Source organism: Neoarius graeffei, chromosome 8, assembly GCF_027579695.1.
Source record: "Neoarius graeffei isolate fNeoGra1 chromosome 8, fNeoGra1.pri, whole genome shotgun sequence".
Taxonomy (NCBI): domain Eukaryota; kingdom Metazoa; phylum Chordata; class Actinopteri; order Siluriformes; family Ariidae; genus Neoarius; species Neoarius graeffei.
This window is the reverse complement of record NC_083576.1, coordinates 1610668-1632600: the sequence shown is the minus strand read 5'-3', so window position 1 is coordinate 1632600 and position 21933 is coordinate 1610668. Positions and strand designations below refer to the sequence as shown.

Sequence of the window (21933 nt, the reverse complement as noted above, 5' to 3'; positions counted from 1 at the left end):
CAGTCCTGGGAACCTGACCCTGCATTTCTGTCCCTAATCTTGCTACCTGATCTGTGACTCTGTGTTCCAGCCTGGTCCCTAACTCCTGCCTGTTGTGCTGTCCTGTCTGTCTGCTGAGGGACTGCTTGCTGGGAGACTGCCTGAAACCCAAGTGCTGTCAGCTTACAGCCACACTACTCTGACAACACCTGATCCTGTCTGATCTCAGCTGCTAAGTAGGGTCGAGCCTGGTTAGTACTTGGATGGGAGAACAGACATCACCACCAGCCATCCCTGCCTCTCTGGCCACTGAACTTCCTACATGCACATCTTCCCAACTCCCTTTCCCCTGCTATCAATAAAACTCAACATTTAACTTGTGCTCTTGGGTCCTTGTCTGTTTATCCTGACAGAACGATCTGACCATCATAGACCCAGCGCCCTCCCTGACCAGCATGGTGATTGAGCCCGAAATGACTGCCCTGCAGCAACTGGAACATACAGAGGGAGACATAAACTGGATGTCTGGCAACATTGCATCTCTGCTCCAGCTTGACCACCAACAATGACAGCAGTTCAAATAGCAGCAGCAGCTAACCTAGGTCCTGCAAGTACTCACCAACCTCATCACTCCATCCGCTCATGTTCCTCTGGCTCCCGGTGACCCGGAACCGTCTCGTCTCGTCTTCTTCTGCTTATCCGGGACCGGGTCGCGGAGGCAGCAGTCTAAGCATGGAAGCCCAAACTTCCCTTTCCCCAGACACCTCGGGAAGAGTACCGAGGCGTTCCCAGGCCAGCCGAGAGACATAGTCCCTCCAGCATGTCCTGGGCGTGACCCGGAACCGAAGATCGGTAATCCGGAATGTTTCAATGGTGACCCAAACCAGGTCCGGCCATTCCTGACCAGCTGCTGTATCCAGTTCTCTCTGCAGCCCAGGACCTTCTTGATGGAGGGAGCCAAGGTGGGGTACGTCATCACTCACCTGACCGGCTGGGCTCGGCTGTGGGGGACAACAGAATTCAACCGGCAGACCCCGGCCTGTGCCTTTGCCGAGGAGATGTTAAAGGTGTTCGACCTGGGCTTGTCAAGAACAGAGGCATCAATAAAACTCAACATTTAACTTGCGCTCTTGGGTCCTCGTCTGTTTATCCTGACTCTTCCTCACTGTTCTTTTCATCTTCCCCTTCATTCTTTTCCTGTCCTTCTCTCTATCCTCCTCATGCTCTTTCTATTTTACCTTTTATTTCTTCCCCACTTCACTTTCACTTTGATCAGGCTCATCTTCCTCTTGTCCTTCCTCCTCTTCTATCTTCTTTCCTTCTCCCAGTCTTCATCTTTATTTTCATTTTCTCTGCTGTTAATTGACTTCAAGATGAAATTTGTCTTTAATTTTACACAAAATGTTACAGAAACTCAGCTCTGTGTGTGTGAGATGAGGATGAGGAGCTGATGTCATGCTGGGAGGAGAGACAACAGGCGCACACACACACACACACACACACACACACACACACACACACACACACACACACACCCCAAACTCAGATCAGCAGCTGTAGGAGTCGTTTGAACTCAACACCCTCAACATTAAACACAGCAGAAGGGAAAAGAGTCGCCACGTAAAGGAAGTGAAGAAGAAGGAGAAGCTTTTTCTTATTCCTGATTTGGAAAATTCTGAAGTTTTTATTTCTACAATAATAACAATAAAAGAGAGAGAGAGAGAGAGAGAGAGAGAGAGAGAGAGAGACTCATCTATCCAGCAAAATGTCAGTTGCTGTGTCTAATAGCTGTGTTGTGTTTTTTGTCCTCGTCTCCATCCTGTCTCTCACTCACGTCTCATCTACAGACACTGAGATCTTCAACGACTCCACTTTTCCAGAATGTAAGTTTATTACTTTCACTTCCTTCTGGAAATTTATCATTAATGTGTAATAAAACACTCAGTAATATTGAAATAGAGTCCAAGTTTGGGGTGGCACGGTGGTGTAGTGGTTAGCGCTGTCGCCTCACAGCAAGAAGGTCCGGGTTCGAGCCCCGTGGCCGGCGAGGGCCTTTCTGTGCGGAGTTTGCATGTTCTCCCCGTGTCCGCGTGGGTTTCCTCCGGGTGCTCCGGTTTCCCCCACAGTCCAAAGACATGCAGGTTAGGTTAACTGGTGACTCTAAATTGAGCGTAGGTGTGAATGTGAGTGTGAATGGTTGTCTGTGTCTATGTGTCAGCCCTGTGATGACCTGGCGACTTGTCCAGGGTGAACCCCGCCTTTCACCCGTAGTCAGCTGGGATAGGATCCAGCTTGCCTGCGACCCTGTAGAACAGGATAAAGCGGCTACAGATAATGAGATGAGATGAGTCTGAGTTTATCTGAACTTTAGTTTATCTATAAAAAAATAAAATAAAAATAAAAACCTGGGATGTATTACCAAATGAAGTGTAAGTGTGTGTGTGTGAGGATGAGCTGATGTCATGCTGGGAGGAGAGACAACAGGCACGTACATGCATGCACACACACACACACACACACACACACAGAGACACACCTCAAACTCAGATCAGCAGCTGTAGGAGTCGTTTGAACTCAACACCCTCAACATTAAACACAGCAGAAGTGAAAAGAGTCGCCACGTAAAGGAAGTGAAGAAGAAGGAGAAGCTTTTTCTTATTCCTGATTTGGAAAATTCTGAAGTTTTTATTTCTACAATAATAACAATAAAAAAGAGAGAGAGAGAGAGAGAGAGAGAGAGACTCATCTATCCAGCAAAATGTCAGTTGCTGTGTCTAATAGCTGTGTTGTGTTTTTTGTCCTCGTCTCCATCCTGTCTCTCACTCACGTCTCATCTACAGACACTGGGATCGACAACGACGCCACTATTCCAGAATGTAAGTTTATTACTTTCACTTCCTTCTGAAATTTATCATTAATGTGTAATAAAACACTCAGTAATATTGAAATAGAGTCTGAGTTTATCTGAACTTTAGTTTATCTATAAAAAAATTAAATAAAAATAAAATCCTGGGATGTATTACCAAATGAAGTGTAAGTGTGTGTGTGTGAGGAGGAGCTGATGTCATGCTGGGAGGAGAGACAACAGGCACATACATACATGCACGCACACACACGCACCCACACACATACACGCACACGCGCACACACGCACCCACCCACCCACCCACACGCACACACACGCGCACACACACACACCCATACACACACACACCCATACACACACACACCCATACACACACACACACACACCCACATACACACATACACACACATACACACACACACAGACACACACACACCTATACACACACACACCCCCATACACACACACACACCCCCATACACACACACACACCCCCATACACACACACACCCATACACACACACACACCCATACACACACACAGACACACACACGCACCCATACCCATACACACACACACACACACACACACACACACACACACACACACGCGCACCCATACACACACACACACACGCACCTCAAACTCAGATCAACAGCTGTAGGAGTCGTTTGAACTCAACACCCTCAACATTAAACACAGCAGAAGGGAAAAGAGTCGCCATAACAACAATAAAAGAGAGAGAGCGAGAGAGTGGGGCGGCACGGTGGTGTAGTGGTTAGCGCTGTTGCCTCACAGCAAGAAGGTCCTGGGTTCGAGCCCCGTGGCCGGCGAGGGCCTTTCTGTGTGGAGTTTGCATGTTCTCCCCGTGTCCGCGTGGGTTTCCTCCGGGTGCTCCGGTTTCCCCCACAGTCCAAAGACATGCAGGTTAGGTTAACTGGTGACTCTAAATTGAGCGTAGGTGTGAATGTGAGTGTGAATGGTTGTCTGTGTCTATGTGTCAGCCCTGTGATGACCTGGCGACTTGTCCAGGGTGAACCCCGCCTTTCACCCGTAGTCAGCTGGGATAGGATCCAGCTCGCCTGCGACCCTGTAGAACAGGATAAAGCAGCTACAGATAATGAGATGAGATGAGAACAGGGTACCCCCAGGATTGTTAAATCAAAATTTAAGACTTTTTAAGACTTTTTTAATGCCATTTCAAGTGAAATTTAATACCTTTGTCGCACTCATTAGGGAAGAATAAATCATATTGAGCACCAGATTAAACCTGAAATAATTACTATTTATGAGTGTTTGAAATAACAAAATTACATTTATTAAAATAATCAATCAGAATTCATTCTACTCACACCCCCTGGACACCATGCAGAGGAGAGCACCCCCATGTAAGTCCAGACAATCACCCCTCATACACACACACACACACACACACACACACCAGAGAAGCATTCAAAAGACAAAAAGAAGATGGAAGGTAAGAGCATCAACCGAACATCTTTAACTTGCCCAAAGGTGTCGAGAGTAAGCCAATCCACTCAGAGCACAAACAGGGTGGGGAAAACATAGCCTACATCTCACAGCATGGCCTACATCATTCCACTCAAACGCTCTCTCTCTCTCTCTCTCTCTCTCTCTCACACACACACATACACACACTAGAGAAGCATTCTAAAGACAAAAAGATCGAAGGTAAGCGCATCAACCAAACATCTTTAACAGGCCCAAACAAGGTGTCGAGAGTAAGCCAATCCACTCAGAGCACAAACAGGGTGGGGAAAACATAGCCTACATAGACATCACAGTATGGCCTACATCCTTTGGAGATCTGCTCCTTTGGATGCAATCAGTTCATCCAGTTTCTTTAGTTCAGCCAACTTTTCTTTATGACTCCGCCTGAATGCATTTGACTTTGCAACAAGTTCTGCCATCTTGCTGCCTTGCTTGGACTCCGCTTGCTCACACAACTTGTCTGCATCCCGGGCCAGATTTTCTGCAACTTCCTGAATGGACAACCTGGTCTTCTTAAGTTGCTCCAGATGCTCCTCTGCAGCTTTCCTTTTCAAGCCCTGTGCCTCTGATTCCTTTTTTTGCCTTTCTGTCTCGAGATGGATCCGATATCTGCTCCTTGCTGATGATACTGAGGCTAGCAGCTCCTGTGTGAGAGGCACCTTGGTCACCCCTCCATGCAGTGACACATAATCACATACAATCCTGTGTGCTACAAGGGTGTCTTCTTGAATGTTGCAAATCTCCACTTCCTTGTTTACAGAAAAACCCCTCTCCACAGTTGCCTGTCCATGAGAGAGGAGCAAAAGCTTCTGGATGAAAGTCCAATGCTCTGGGTAAGGACCACTAACATGGCGGTGAAGGAAAACATCCAGCCTCTTTTCCAGAGGCTTGAAGACTAAGAATTCTGGCTCATTCCTCACCTCCAGTGACAATAATTGAGAAAACTGTTGGGTGATCAGATCGCCTAAAAGGGATGAAATGAAAAAGGCAAACATAAAATTAGAACACAATTGTTTACATACACATCAACAATATGCGACTATTTTGCAACGTATTATTGTTGCCCAAATTATTCAACTGGAGGCAAATTCTTACTACATTTTTAACAGCCCATAAAGAGCCTTTCCATTCAAAATGAATTGGATGGTATTCTTAGATGAAGGACATAACTAATAATATTTTGGTTTGTATGGCTACTTGAGAGACTGCCAAAATCACAAAGTTACAAGATCCAACTTGCTATCATAGTGTAGTGAGTGGCAGTGACATGCCCCTTTTTGGGCCTCTGGCTCATGTACTTCATGCAAGAACATTACCAATAGCAACTCCTCCATCCAATTTTTTGTCTTGAAGAAACTGCCTCACTAGCCCTTTCATTTGGGTCCGACACACTTCTGGACAAGAGTACATCCGAGCTGGATTCAGGCAACTCATCTGTCGCATGGTTGTGTATTTTAGAGGACTCTTGTCTTGAATCTTCTTCACAATTCTGGAAAGACCTTCCACACATTCCTTTTTGAACTGAAGGACAGAGAGCAATCCAGTGGTCCTACTCTGCTTCTCAAGTTCCTATGAATACATAGGGACTAACTGTAGTAAACTGAAATAATTCTCCCTCTTCTTCCCAGCTCCCTAACTGTGAGAACACTTAAGCACACAACATAAAAATACAATCTTGTTGCATGATTTTTTTTAAACCGTAGATCTTATTGGCAAACCCTGAAAAATGTCACCACGACCATTTTCATGACATTCTAACGCAACTGCCCATTTTCAGCAGCATTCTAAGATTTAAAGGTAGACTATGCATCTCCAGAGCTCCCCCTACAGGTGCAGATTTATTTAAAATATAGCAACAAGATTGTACATTCCCACCAATTCATATGGATTACTCTTCAGACCAAAGCATACAAACCAGCAATAATCATTTTGTGGAGTTACGTTGACTAAAAAGGTAATAAACGTGATTTCAGCTTCTTTTCCGTTTTGCTTTCATTTTCCTCTATGTGCGCGCCCCGACTCATTGGACATTGCATAGCGCGGTAAAGCCGCTAGGAAGGGGTTGAGAGCAGCGAAATAGCCTTCATTCGCCCCGGAATGAACTATCTAATCATCAAAGTGACTATGACGCTGATATATTAACCTAAAAACGTTGCACAAAAAGTAGGCACAGTTGCATATCTTGCCCATGTCAGGAATGTCAGCAATGCCCGCTATGAACAACGTGCATAATAGAATAAGAAATACACCTTGATGGCATTCTCGGCACCAATGCCAATATCAACAGCTTTTGTTGGCACCTGGGAAGACTTATCAGTAACATCCATTTGGACAAAATGCAGAGGGGTGGCATCATGGAGCAGTTCCAATTTGATGAATTGCCTTAGAAGACTGTAAAACGATATAACAAAAAGCAAAGAGTTATTGTTGAGCTAAAACATAGCTTTAGAGTTTTACAATAAGTCATCTTGATTAACAGTGTTATGCAATTAATTTAAATGTAATGGATAAATAAATCTAAACCAACCAATTTCATCTGTAAGGTCCAATGATTGTGAAAACCAGACCTATATCAAGATTTGCTGCCATTCATGTGTGTCTAGTTTCCTAACTGAACTGTGACAGCGAAGAGAAAACCTCACCTTCAGCAGTTCTGCCAGGTCATCTCCAACAAAAGGCAGCACAGGCTCATCTGTCTGGAATTTAGTGAGAAAAGGCGAAACACTCCGCGACACTGCCATAAAAAAATGCATCTTCGCCATGATGAAGTGGTCCTTGGCTGCTGCCTCAATTGTGTCGAATGACGAGGTTCCAGGATTGGGGAGTATTTTAGTAGAAACAGCATCCACATATCTCGGAATGTTAGGCCAGATGAGAAGTGCTCTTTCCACCACAGGAAGGTTTTCCACCCAGCGATGGCCACAAAATGGCAAGGCAAAGGTGTTTGACTGGGTTAGTTTGCAGAAATCTTCTCTCCTTGCAGGCACATTCAGGAATATTGTGTGTAGAGCTCTTAGAACCTTTTCCACTTGCCAGTCGTTGAATCCACATTTAACTGCATTGTGCACAGTATGGAGGCCACAACTGCCAACTACGATTAACTGTGCACCACCAAAATCCTCTGCATGTTCCTGCTGCAGCATCTCAAAAAACAGCCAATTCACATTAGGTCCGTCCATAGACACAGACACCATCTTCCTCAAGTCAAGGTCACTCACACACTCCTACAAGAAATGAAATAACTGATATTAATATTGGTTATACAGTATGCAGCTAAACCAAAGATACTGAATAACCCACCATCTCTGGCTAAACTTAAAAAAAAGCCACTAGATGGCGATAGCTTACCACTACCACACACATACAAAAAAGCTACATCAACATTTCACTTGAAATCACATTAAAAGAGGCAAACAAAGCACATGCCAATCCATCTGTTTGTTATAATAAGATCATTTTATCACAGAGAGAAAATCCATATTCTTATTCCATCAAGAAAACCAGTTAAACGTATCGGGAGAATATCAGCCGCGATGGAATTGTACATCCCATTGCACAGCTAGGCTAGTGTACTTGGCTAGCTAGCTAGCTAGCTCCGGCTAGCTCCCTATTCAAATGCAGGGAGACATAGCTAGCTAATGCAAAATTAGATACATTCATTGAAAGGCAAACCTTAAACCTTAGATAGACACAACATTACTACATCTATGATTGATTAAATCTCAAAGTAACTACTTAAACTTAAATCAAACACGTTTTAATTAGAGAAATACTTACTTTGAAATGTTTAAGTAGGTCCACTGCCTTGGCATGTCCCATAAATTGGGACCTGTAATATCTTGACGTGACTTGGTTGCCGTTCCAATATCTCAGGTGCAGGTCTAATTGTTTTGATTTAGTTGTTTTGTTCAGAATTTCGTCGAACATAACGACAAACGCATCTGAACGGTTCACTTGTTTGGTCATTTCTTCTGTAATGAACAGCACTAGACCAAATTTCGTGATGTATGCCGTTTTGTTGCTGCCACACGCAAAAGTGGAGGCTATTGAGGAATCTGGAAACATCAGTCGGAACAGGTCACTGATGGACTCATTTGACGTATAGGAGTGGTGGTCACTGATGGTCTTCAGAATCCATAATACCTCTGCCTGTAGTGTCTTCGGGCCAGCAACAAATGGAAGCATCCCCAATGCAGAAGTTGAGGTCTCATTTTCGGCTGTGCTGCTAACGTTACTGGGTGTTGTTGGCACACAGTACTGTGCTATAGCTGCCTGCTTCTGAATTGTGGATGCAAACGAAATATGTTTACCACTTTTCATGTGAGAATCCAGAGCTGTAAGCCCCATTGTCCCAAGTTGAAAGGTTTTTTTACACAAAGTGCATAATGCCTCACGGTCATTATTTGGAACCCCCTTAACCCAGGCGTATTTAGGGTCGAGCGGCCACTTCAGGTTGAATCTGCACTTCCCCATGCTCTCTCCCCCTCACCCTCTCTGCTCTATGCGCCTGCTGCTCTCGTTTCGTGTGAACCCTTTACGGCACGACGTGAATTTCCCGCTGTTTGCGTGTGAACGCCAGGGCAGCGCAAAACATTTTAGATTTTGCTTCATTTTCATCACAGAGAATTTAATCTAGGTTACGCAACGATGTTAGACTTTCTTTGGAAAATTAAGACCTCCGTGGAAAAAATTAAGACTTTCAAGATGAAATTTAATACTTTTAAGGCCTTAATTCTGGAAAATGAAATTCAATACTTTTTTAATACTTAAGACTCCGCGGGTACCCTGGAGAAAGAGAGAGAGAGAGAGAGAGAGACTCATCTGTCCAGCAAAATGTCAGTTGCTGTGTCTAATAGCTGTGTTGTGTTTTTTTGTCCTCGTCTCCATCCTGTCTCTCACTCACGTCTCATCTACAGACACTGGGATCGACAACGACTCCACTATTCCACCAAGTAAGTTTATTACTTTCACTTCCTTCTGGAAATTTATCATTAATGTGTAATAAAACACTCAGTAATATTGAAATAGAGTCTGAGTTTATCTGAACTTTAGTTTATCTATAAAAAAAATTAAATAAAAATAAAAACCTGGGATGTATTACCAAATGAAGTGTGTGTGTTTAATAATAAAAATTAAATCTAAATCATATGAATAAAAGAGAAAGGAACTAAAGAACAGTTAAATGAGCATGAAGATAAGAGAAACATTTTATAATATTCATTTGATAATAATTTTGAAATTATGATTTATAATACTGATAAATGGATTTGTACTGCTTTATATTTTTATTAGTCGACCTGTAATTTAAAAACAAACAAAATATTCATATTCTCTGTAGATTAACAAAAAAAAAAGATGCTGTCCGAGCCCATTGTCTGTGCAGATAACAACCTCAGACAGTATCAGTTTTTATTTTCTATTTATTTATTTATTTATTTAGTTAATTAATCAAATTTCCATTTATGGTATCTGTGAGCTCATGCATGTGCTAAAGGGCAGATCTTCACCACTGGAGCTACAGCGCTCATGTTGCTGAAGCAGTGGAAGATTCGAGCCTCCAGTTCTGTGAAATCCTTCAGTGATTAAACTGTACCTGTAGTGAATTTTAATTACTAGCTATTTCAAAAGATTACGTATGATACCAGTGGTTCTGTCATGTAACGTTCGTCATAAGCTCTTGTCAAGTACACGTGAGTTTTAAGTCACTGCTCCATCAGTCAGGCATGGTCAGAGACATGTCTCCTCCTTCATGGGCTGTTCCAGCACCGGTCATGACGCACATGTAACCCTTGTTACGATGTAATAACAGAGCACAGGTAAATAATAGTCAATATTAATAGATGGACCAGTAATAGAAGACTATAAGCTTGTGAGAGCCTTTGTCATTGAGTAGTCGAAAGACACAAGCAACAATGGTTTGAGTTTTTTGTGTGACCACTTGTTATTAATAATCAATAACACAATAAAAATAAAAACACAGAGTTTGTTGCAAGGAATTCAATGAAAAATAACAAATAATAAAGCCGGCAAAATAAAACCCTCTGTCCCAAAGTTAGCGTTGGGGCCCTTTTTCTTCAGATCCGTGTCAAATGTATCAGTGTATGTGTATTCTGTCCTACCACACAGTCCGTGAGGAAGGGGGAATGAAGGAATCCTTCACCAATCTCAGTTCAATATCGGTGGTTTCAATGTGGCTCGCCACCCAGCTCACACTGGGAATCTATGGATCATGGACTCTAGAAACAATCTCCCTGGATCTCTGGAAACCTCACACGAACCCAGCTGGAAACTCCCCGATAGACGGTGGACCTTGGCTGGGACCTCATCAAATGAAGTCACAGAAAAAAAACCCTGACCTACAGAGAGGTCAAAGCAGATCCAAATAACATGTTGATATATCACCAATCAATACTACTCATTTGCATTAACCAGTTTAAATCATGCTCTCAAAAGGTTTAGTTGTACAACAAAAATCAAATCTATCTTTAGTTCAAGAGTTCAAGTATTAATTTGTAGTTGCGAAACTATAAATACATTCAAAGTGCTTTTTTTTATTCAAGTACTGTAGTTACATTAATAACTGTTTCAAGAGCTGAAATAGTTTTAGTTACATTAGTAACAAAGAAAATATAATTTTTCAAAATTTAAAATATATATATATATATATATATATATATATATATATATATATATATATATATATATATTGCATAGTACCCTTTAATTTGGTAGAAAACTGCATTAAATTCAGAAACTCCATGGTAGTTAGAGGCATTAAGGCCTAACGTGCTTAATTGTCTCTCCTTGCACCGGTAACAATGAGAAACTGCACTAAATATTTACCTCTTTAAGTACCACAAGCACACACTTTCATCAAGCAGTCTCACCAATACCTTATTTTTTTTTTTACATATGCAATGAACAACAGCTTAGAAAAATATTCCTTAGTAAATAACAATAAACAACACTGAACTGATTATTTAGATGTGACACCAACAAGCTAAACTGCTAAGTTCAGGTCAATGGCCCATGAGCATCACAACACAGTCTCAGCACCTATACCACCATTAGCACCTTTTTCATGGCTGCTGCGCCGATTAACATAACTTTCAGATGCTTTACAAATCAACCAAACAAGTTAAAGAGTGTTTTTTTTTTCCACTCACGGAGTGATCAATTTAGGAACGAGCGTTCCAGCAATTACCCTCGCCCGATCGGCAGAAATCGTCTGGTCTCACACTGCTCTATAAAGTTTAAATATTAACAATATAGACCCTTTTCACGTGACGTCACGACAAACGCGGCCGCCATTTTGGACATGTACTACCAGTAGTTTACCACAGCCAGCATTGAGGAACGGCAGCAAAGAAAGTGTTTATTTTCAGCAAGACTTCCATCATGCCACTATATTGTTGTGCACCTGGATGTAGTAACCATCAACAAACAAGGCAAGGGTTATCATTTTATCGGATCCCGACGGAGAAGATGGATAGCGGCCATTAACAGGAAAGATTGGCAGCCCTCAGCATACCAGCGCTTGTGTAGTGACTACTTTGTTGGAGGTAAGACGCATAAAATTAGCCAGAAAAGGCATTACATTGCTGTTAACATTCTGTGGCGGCGAGTGTGTAACCAAATAGGCTAAAATAACCCATTGTAACCTCTGTTCTTCTGTAGTAGCTATTAGCTAACGACATTAGCTAGCGTTATGTTCCTTTGCTGTTGGTAGACTGTAGGACAGATCAGAGGCAGTGTCCTACAAACAGCGCTTAATTTGAGGGGGAGCAAGCCGGAGCGCGCTCCGGAACCTCGGGCGTTGGCTCCGGCAGCTATTTACACTGGATCCGGTGATCCGACACCTCTTTTGACTATGTAACAAAAAAAAACAACCCAAATAATTAAATAAAAAAATGCAAGTTTATTTAGTGTTAATGTCTGATTTTGATATCTGTCTTGTTGGTGATTTCTCTCATGAAACGACATCCACAAAATATCTGCAGATGAACTTAATTTGCAGTGTTATTACAAAACATGCCCAGAAGCGCAGCGCAGCGCAGCGCCGCGCCGCGCCCCCCTCTCCCCCTCTTTTTTTCCGCACCGGAGCCGCTCATCCTCTGCGCTCCGGGACCTCCCACTTTACAAATTAAGCACTGCCTACAAATAAGTGTTCAAAACAAGAGGAACGTGTATTTGTCTCTTAAATCCAGGCCGTTCCCTGTAATCTGTCACAACGGTTGGAGAAAGTAATGGCAAATAGTGAGTGCACAAACCGTAGAAGGTAAAATGTACGCAGCGCCAGGGCAGTGTGATGGTATGTCTACTTTTAGATTGTGTTAGCCTATCAATGAACACACTCGTCACTCGACGAGTTTCATGTCTTTACGACGGATACTTAAATGTGTGTTAGGTATTATTGTTGCACTCTAAGCAGTCATTGTAGCAGCTAGATGAGCGAGAACCAAAAGGGTCTGTGCCATAAACCGTTATTTCTGTACGGCGTTGCTAATGTGTCGTTACTGTTGTTATTTCTCCCTCTGCTCGCCCTGTAAATGCCCTACGTCGCTGGATAGCGAAGGTGTTTTCTGCATCTCGCTCCTTTTTCTTGTATGTTCTCCGTTTGTTGCCTTCCTCGCATTCAAACCAATTCGAGCCGACGTCCGCTACATGTCCAAAATGGTGGTCGCGTTTACAAAGGTCACGTGACTGAAAAGGGTCTATACTGGTCAACCAGTGTTTAACATCATTAAGAATTATTCCAACTCAGTTCAAAACATTATTTTCAGGTCTTACCCCATGGATGAAAACAGGTTTTATCTGCGTTTGGATCAGACAACGCACGAGGTAGCAACCGTAAACATGGCCACAAAACAGGAAGTTACGACCAGACGTAACCTATGACGTTGATCACTTGGGGCGCACAAGATGCACTAATTGGCTATTTGGGAAGCTCGTTCTACATAGCCTTCTGCAGCAACTCCTTTTTTTTATTTCTCCTTTTCTCCATTTTAAACACTTTTCAATAGTTTTTAGTGCATATAATCAATTTCAATGAATTATTTATAAAGCATCTATTTATTTCAAAATAAAATGAGTTGCTTCTAGAATTTTAATGACTGATCAATTACTTTCAATGAATTGTTTTTTTTTCACAAATAAAATGGATTATTTTAAGAGGATAGTCTTAAAATTATGACGCTTTACAGCCTGGGCTACACACAGTCGTTGGTTTGTCTGATTGTCTGGGCTGCAGTGGACTGGTCACTGACCCCGTGCTGCAAACACCAGTCTAAGAGAACACATTATCAACCGATCTGCTCATCAGAAATAGAAGAAATATTTACACTTACCCGAGCTGATCTTTGCTGGATCGAGTCGAAGTTAAAAAAAAGGCACCGTTCATCATCAGTGTCCCAGTTCTCAAGATTGAACCGAATCGCTGTCCTGAAATTGAATCACTGTCCTGAAATTGAATCGCTGTCCTGAAATTGAATCGCTGTCCTGAAATTGAATCGCTGTCCTGAATCATCCGAAGCACATAAAATCCACGTGTCACATCGCAACAAGTTTTCCCTCCAAATAGCCCAAACTATGTCTGACAGAGTTTATCCTGTAAACGGGGGGCTTTCCCACCGTGAAGGAGAAACCAACTGCAACCAAAAGAATGAAAGTGTTTGTCATGCTGTTACCATGCCTGTGTCCAAAATCACTCACTCATTCGCTACTCCCTACTCACTACAGAGGGAATTACTGCATAGAGGACTGTATAGTGAGCTCATTGGTAAAATGCAAAAACGCTTTCGGACACTAGTCCATCGCGCTGGTATTTACATCATTACTCTCGCACAATTAAAATGTGTCAGATCAGTCGGCTGGTGGGTTTTCAAAATAAAAAATACATGCATGTACTTTTGTGATACATCCAGATTAAACTGAGCATATTTCCCACGTTAATCAATACAGAGTACTTTGTGTCTGCTGCATCTTTCAGTTCTTTGAAATCAAGGCTGAATACTTTCTTCTTCACTGTTGCCTTTTATTAAATCAAATTTAAGACTGTGGCGGTGGGGGCGTGGTCAAGCGTCGGTCTGTGACCGGAGGGCGGAGTCAGGGAAGGTAAGTGGCAGAATCACTACACCTGATGTGAATTAACCTGTGTTTGTGTGTCTTCCCAGCAGCCGCGCCCTATTTAAGGAAGAGAGCGAGAGCAGAGCGGGCTCTCTCCCGACCAGAACACATGTGTGTGGGGTGTGTATATATGAATAAATGTAGAGAAGCTGAAAAGCTGACAATAAAGGAGTCATTGAGAACTCAGTACTGTCCTGCCATGCTTCTGTGCTTCACCCACCTAGAAAGCTTGCTACAGTGGTGCTGAGACCCGGGATTGGAACACCGAAGCAGAACAGCCCCATGGAGTCCTCCCCTTTCACCGAGCTGGTCCACGCCCTCGCCACGGCCCAGCAAAGCCAGCACCAGGTACTAGTCACCCTCCGGAAGGAACAGGAACAGCAGTTCGAGGGCCTGGTGCTGGCTCAGTAGGAAGAATGACAGGCATTCCGCCACCTCCTTGCATCGGCAGGGTCCACCGCCGCGGGGCCGTCCCCCTTCACCCTGACAAAGATGGGCCCGCAGGACGACCCCGAGGCCTTCCTCACATTCTTTGAGCAGGTGGCAGAGACCTCGGGGTGTCCGATGAAACAGCGCGCGGCGCGCCTCCTCCCCCTGCTAACGGGAGAGGAGCAGCTGGCTGTGCTACAGCTCCCCGCCAACCGCCGGCTGGCCTACGTGTACCTTCACAGGGCCATCCTCCAGCGTGTGGGGCACACCCCCGAGCAACAACGGCAGCGCTTCCGCGCTTTGCGCTTGGAGGAAGTTGGTCGGCCGTTCACGTTTGGCCAGCAAGTCCGGGATGCCTGCGGGCGGTGGTTGAGGGCCGACAACCGCGACACCGAGGTGATCATCGACCAGGTGGCGCTGGAGCAGTTCATCGTGCGTCTACCAGCCGGAGGTGCAGAGTGGGTCCAGTGCCACCGACCGGCGTCGCTGGATCAGGCATTCGAGCTGGCGGAGGACCATTTGGCGGCTGTCCCGATGGTAGGACAGCAAACAACCTCTTCTCCCCTCTCCTCTCTCTCTCTCTCTCTCTCCCTCTCCTCCTGTATCTCCTCCTTGCCCCGTTCCCCCACCGCGGAGGCGGGGGCCGGCCCCACCCCAGCCGGCCACCGCACCCGCAGTGCCCTCCCGTTTCTCCCTTCCTTGTCTGTCTCTCCCCCCCCCTCAGGTGAGTGAGCCCCAGAGCACCAGTGCAGAGAGGAAGCCCAGGCCAGTTTGCTGGCGCTGCGGGGAGCCGGGCCACCTCCAACAGCAGTGCTCGGTGATGGAAGTGGGCGCGGTGGTTCGGATCCCCGACGCGCCAGGAGCCGCCCTCGATCGGGCCGGAACGTATCGCATACCGGTGAGTATCCAAGGGGATACATATCAGGTGTTGGTGGATTCTGGTTGTAATCAGACCTCAATCCACCAAAACCTGGTGCAAGACGAGGCATTGGGGGAGCACAATTGGTGAAGGTGTTGTGTGTGCAAGGGGATGTTCACAGCTACCCTTTAGTGTCGGTCCACATTTTTTTCCGAGGGGAAAAATTTATAGTGAAGGCGGCAGTTAATCCTCGCCTTACCCACTCTATATACCCAGCTACCTTGACCTCTGGAGTCCCACAAGGGTCCATTTTGGGCCCTCTTCTTTTCTCTCTTTATATGCTTCCTCTAGGTCAAATCCTGTCCAAGCACAACATTTCATTTCATTTTTATGCAGATGATCTGCAACTGTACCTTCCTCTGTCCATTGGAAGCCAGGGCTCCATGAAATTGCTCAGTGACTGCATCACAGAGGTCAAAACATGGATGGCTCACAGTTTTTTGCAGTTAAATGTGAACAAAACTGAGGTAATACTATTTGGACCTCCTCACAAAACTGAGGCCCTGAAGAAAGATCTTGGCCCTCTAACTGCTTTTAGCAAACCCCTAGTCAGAAATCTTGGTGTACTATTTGACTCAGAGCTAAAATTTGATAAGCAGATAAATGCTGTTGTAAAGGGCAGCTTTTTTCAGCTTAGGTCCATAGCCAAGTTAAAATCTTTTTTAACTGTACCAGATCTTGAGAAAATCATACATGCTTTTATTACCTCAGGACTGGACTATTGTAATGCACTTTACACTGGCATTTGTGAATCATCTCTTGCACATTTACAGCTAGTCCAAAACGCAGCAGCCAGGCTACTTACTGGAGCCAGGAAAAGAGATCACATCACATCCATATTGGCGGACCTACATTGCCTCCCTGTGAAGTTTAGAATCCAGTACAAAGTAGCACTGACAGTTTTTAAAGCATTACATGGACGTGCTCCAACATATATAGTGGACATGTTAAGTCCATATGTCCCTTTACGGTCACTGAGATCTGCATCCCAGGGACAGCTGATGGTCCCATGTGCACGGCTTTCCATGAAAGGGGACAGGGCCTTTAGTGTCTATGCCCCACGTCTCTGGAATAGTCTACCACAGGAACTGAGATCTGCATCTGAGGTGTCAGTGTTTAAAACCTTTCTCAAAACACACCTGTTTAGACTTGCCTTCAATGACCTTTGAAATTGTGGGATTCTGGGATGGAGACCCTATTATTGTATGTATTGTTGTATTGCTGTGCTGTTGTTTCTTTCCTGTCTTGTTTGCTCTGTCTCATCTGTCAGTACTGGTACCTGTATATTTCTGTATATTTTGTATTTATTTCTTTTAATTTATTTATTTTATTTTTATTACTATTTTACTGTGAAGCACTTTGGTTTTAAATGTGCTATACAAATAAATTACTTACTTACTTACTATAATTTTGGGGACTGATTGGCTGGGATTTGGGGAATTAATGAGGCACCTAGTAAAGAGTGGGTCCTGCCGTAGTTTAATAAGGGGAGGTCCCGGTGTCGCATTGGCGGGAGCAGCTGTCACAGAGCCATCTATGTCAGCTCCGCATCAGAGTGAGGAGCCGCTGGCTCCTCCTCTCTCTATTGGGGAATCCCTGGTGGATTTCCCGTTAGAACAGTTGCGAGACGAGACTCTGCGGCATGCATTTGACCAAGTGAGAGTAATCAATTGTCAAATGCTCCAGCCAAACGCCACCCCATCCTTCCCCTACTTCGCGATAATGAAAGATAGATTATACCGAGTGACGCAGGACACTCAAACTAAAGAGCAAGTCACGCAGCTTTTGATACCGAAAAGCCACCAGGAATTGGTATTCCAGGTGGCTCACTTTAATCCCATGGCTGGACACTTAGGGCAGGATAAAACACTAGCCTGAATAATGGCCCGATTCTATTGGCCAGGGATTCACGGCGATGTCCGTAGGTGGTGTACGGCATGCCACGAATGCCAGTTAGTAAATCCAGCGGCCATTCCAAAAGCACCTTTGCGCCCTCTCCCATTCATCGAGACCCCGTTGGAAAGAATTGGGATGGATCTCGTCGGGCCATTAGATTGGTCAACACGAGGGTACCGCTTTATATTAGTTCTAGTGGACTATGCAACGCGATACCCGGAAGCAGTGCCTCTTCGCAATATCTCAGCATGCAGTATTGTGGAGGCACTGTTCCGCGTTATCTCCCGAGTTGGAATCCCGAAAGAGATTCTGACTGATCAAGGCACTGCGTTTATGTCACGCACACTAAAGGAACTGTATAGGTTGTTGGGTATTAAGCCGATCCGCACCAGCGTGTATCACCCACAAACGGACGGTTTAGTTAAATGGTTCAATCACACCCTCAAAAATATAATTAAAAAATTTGTAAGTGAGGATGCACGTAATTGGGATAAGTGGCTTGAACCCTTGTTATTTTCAGTGCGAGAGGTCCACCAAGCCTCCACGGGCTTCTCCCCGTTTGAATTCTTAAACGGGCGTAAGCCGCGCGGCATTCTAGATGTGCTGCGGGAAAATTGGGAGGAGGGACCTTCACAAAGTAAAAATGAAATCCAATACATTATTGACCTGCGCGCAAAACTCCACACACACACACACCTAACCCAGGAGAATTTGCGGCAGGCCCAAGAACAACAAACCTGCCTGTACAACAAGGGTACGCGCCTCAGGGAGTTCACACCGGGAGATAAAGTACTCGTACTGTTGCCCACATCGAGCTCCAAATTAGTCGCCAAGTGGCAAGGACCCTTTGAGGTCACACGGCGAGTTGGGGATGTTGACTATGAGGTGAGGCGAACGGACAGGGGTGGGGTGTTACAAGTTTACCACCTCAACCTGCTCAAACTCTGGAACGAGGAGGTCCCCGTGGCGTTGGTGTCGGTGGTTCCGGAGAAGGCGGAGCTGGGGCCGGAGGTTCAAAAGGGAACATTGGCATCACGTACCTCTCCGGTCCCCTGTGGAGACCACCTCTCCCTGACCCAACTCGCGGAGGTTGCCCAGTTGCAGACCGAGTTTTTGGACGTATTCTCGCCCCTGCCCGGCCGCACCAACCTCATAGAACACCACATTGAGACGCCCGCGGGGGTGGTCGTGTGTAGCCGCCCTTACAGGCTACCCGAACACAAGAAAAAAGTGGTTCGGGAAGAACTCAAGGCCATGCTCGAAATGGGCATTGTTGAGCAGTCCCACAGTGACAGGAGCAGCCCGGTGGTCTTGGTACCCAAGGCCGACGGGTCGGTCCGGTTCTGTGTAGATTATAGGAAAGTCAACGCGGTGTCTAAATTCGACGCGTACCCAATGCCTCATATTGATGAGTTGCTCGATTGACTAGGCACGGCTCGCTTTTACTCGACACTGGATTTAACAAAGGGTTATTGGCAGATCCCCTTGACTCCATTATCAAGAGAAAAAACGGCCTTTTCCACACTGTTCGGCTTACACCAGTTTGTCACACTTCCTTTTGGGCTGTTTGGGGCGCCCGCTACGTTTTAGCGGCTGATGGATAGGGTCCTTCGCCCCCACGCCACCTATGCGGCCACCTATCTCGACGATATCATTATCTATAGTAACGACTGGCTGAGGCACCTCCAACATCTGAGGGCCGTCCTTAGGTCGCTGAGGCGGGCGCGTCTCACAGCCAACCTGAAGAACTGTGCGATTGGGCGGGTTGAAGTATGGTATCTGGGCTTCCACTTGGGCAACGGGCAGGTGTGTCCCCAAATTAACAAGACAGCAGCAATTGCGCCCTGCCCGAGGCCCAAGACCAAAAAGGGGGTGAGACATTTCCTGGGGCTGGCTGGCTATTATCCTAGGTTTATACCTAATTATTCGGACGTCACCAGCCTGCTGACTGATCTCACTAAAAAGGGGGCACCAGATCCGGTCCAGTGGACGGAGCAGTGCCAGCGGGCTTTTTCTGAGGTAAAGGCTGCACTGTGTGGGGGGCCACTTTTACACTCCCCTGACTTTTCTCTCCCTTTTATATTGCAGACGGACGTGTCGGACAGAGGGCTGGGGGCTGTTTTGTCCCAGGAGGTGGAGGGAGAGGATCGCCCAGTGCTGTATATAAGTCAGAAGCTGTCAGTGCATGAGGGGCGCTACCGCACCATAGAGAAGGAGTGCCTGGCCATCAAGTGGACAGTCCTCGCCCTCCGTTACTACCTGCTGGGACGCCCTTTCACCCTCTGTTCGGACCACGCGCCCCTCCAGTGGCTCCACTGCATGAAGGATGCCAACGCGCGGATCACCCGTTGGTATCTGGCACTCCAACCCTTTAACTTCAAGGTGGTCCACAGGCCGGGGGCGCAGATGGTCATGGCGGACTTCCTCTCCCGTCGGGGGGGGGGGTTTGGGAGTCGGCTGTGGTCTGGACGGCTGCCCGGCCTGAGTTGGGCGATGGGGGTATGTGGCAGTGGAGGTGTGGTCAAGCGTCGGTCTGTGACCGGAGGGTGGAGTCAGGGAAGGTAAGTGGCAGAATCACTACACCTGATGTGAATTAACCTGTGTTTGTGTGTCTTCCCAGCAGCCGCACCCTATTTAAGGAAGAGAGCGAGAGCAGAGCGGGCTCTCTCCTGACCAGAACACATGTCTGTGTGGCGTGTGTGTTTAATAAAGGAGTCATTGAGAACTCAGTACTGTCCTGCCGTGCGTCTGTGCTCCACCCACCTAGAATGCTTGCTACAGAGACTTTTAATTTGATTTCTTTCAGCGCGACCGCAATGCATATTGCTTTGGTTAGTGATCCTCCTCCTCCTTGAGTGTATCTAACCCAATTCAACAGCCAGCCTAACTCCATTCAAGAAAATGCAAAGTCAGGAAGTAGCCTCCAAACTCCAGTTTTAATGAACAATGAGTAAAACTGAAAATCATACAAAACGTGTATAAGTATTCAGTGTTAAGTTTTAAGAAAATACAATAAAACAGCATAAATGTCCTTTTAAATCTTCTCTTTGTCTTGGCAATGTAGTTGAGTTCACACAGCAGCATGGTGAATGGTTTTACAAATTATTAGGGAGTAAGGAGAAAATATGGAGATATATCATCAAAATCATAATCTACTAAAGGTATTTAATTTGTATACTTACAGACGATGTGTTCTAAGGGCTTAAACATAAAAGATGACGACAGATGATGAATCAGAGCAAAACGTGTGCTTTTCATATCAGCAGGAAAGATTTTATCAAGATGGCTGATCTAGTTACCATGGTTACCATAAGCAAAACCAGATAGAAGCTGTATAACAAAAAGGGACACTAGGTGGCACTAAATTACCTAACCTGCCCTAAACTATAGCTGAAACTGCCAGGGGCAGAACACTCCCCGCCTGGTGTCTGTAAGATGCCACATCAACATGAATCTAAAGAAAAAGGATATGTTTATTCTTCTTTCCCCATCAGTAAGACGATTTCTGACACAGATCGGAGAAACCTTTTGATTGTTCCTTCTTTTGTTACTTTTAACTCTACTTTACAGACTTTGCCATCCTGACCAAGAAAAACAGCTGTGATGATTGCCATGGGCCAAGTGTTTCACGCGGCTTGGGCATCTCGTAGCAGGGCCAGATCATCCACTTGAATGTTACGTTGTTCATCTTGCCACTTTCGATGAGGTTGCAGTGTTTGGAGGTACTCTCCTCTCCATCTGTTCCAGAATCTGTTGGCCATATTCTGTACTTGCATCTTTTGTCGTTTGTAGAGGTCTTTCTCGGCAAAGTCCCCAGGTGGTGCCAGTAAGGCACTCTTTTGAGTGAGTAACATAGAAGGGGTCAGGAGGAATGGTAAATCTGGATCAGCCATCAAGGTGCATAGGACTTCATGTGATAGAGCTGTCTTTGTCTGCATCAGCATGGAATCCAAGATTTTACGCGCCACTCCTATCATGCGCTCCCAAATCCCTCCCATGTGGGAGGCATGGGGGGGATTGAAGTGCCATGTACAGCCTTCTTGGCTGATGTAGCTTAGTTTCCTTCATCAATTTGTTGATCCTAGCTCCTTGTTAGCACCGATGAAATTAGTGCCACAGTCAGAGTGAAGTGTCTTTGCTGGCCCCCGAATGGCAAAAAAACTCCTAATAGCATTCATGCAGCTTGAGCTGTCCATAGATTCAATC

General features: G+C 45.3%; 2 protein-coding genes across 8 annotated transcripts in view; one reads left to right on the top strand and one right to left on the bottom strand.

Moving 5' to 3' along the window:
• Positions 1-1395: 1395 nt before the first annotated feature.
• LOC132890377 (proteinase-activated receptor 4-like) overlaps positions 1396-21933 on the top strand; it is a 48751-nt gene continuing 28213 nt past the window's right edge. Inside the window, exons 1-5 of one of the 6 annotated variants that reach the window (XM_060927187.1) lie at positions 2516-2739; positions 2820-2855; positions 9275-9310; positions 14531-14603; positions 14708-15449. Coding sequence is in view for 2 of the 6 variants with exons in the window: in XM_060927191.1 (XP_060783174.1) it covers positions 1745-1862; positions 9275-9310 (154 nt within the window). In the remaining 4 variants the exon portion in view is untranslated. Of the gene's footprint in view, positions 1863-2515; positions 2856-9274; positions 9311-14530; positions 15450-20054; positions 20289-21933 lie in introns of those variants that run through there. The other 5 variants (XM_060927188.1, XM_060927186.1, XM_060927191.1 and 2 more) reach the window with 5 other exon arrangements.
• LOC132889973 (uncharacterized) lies at positions 4499-6743 on the bottom strand. Of its 2 annotated transcripts, none has more exons than XR_009655120.1 (2): positions 6608-6743; positions 4499-5322 (listed from the first exon to the last, which is right to left on the bottom strand). XR_009655120.1 is itself a non-coding variant. In XM_060926772.1 (2 exons), exons 1-2 carry the CDS (start codon positions 5733-5735, stop codon positions 4658-4660), a joined length of 726 nt encoding a protein of 241 aa, XP_060782755.1. In that variant the 5' UTR covers position 5736; the 3' UTR covers positions 4499-4657. The 2 variants fall into 2 exon arrangements, 1 of the variants encoding a protein (XP_060782755.1); XM_060926772.1 differs by lacking the exon at positions 6608-6743 and adding an exon at positions 5675-5736.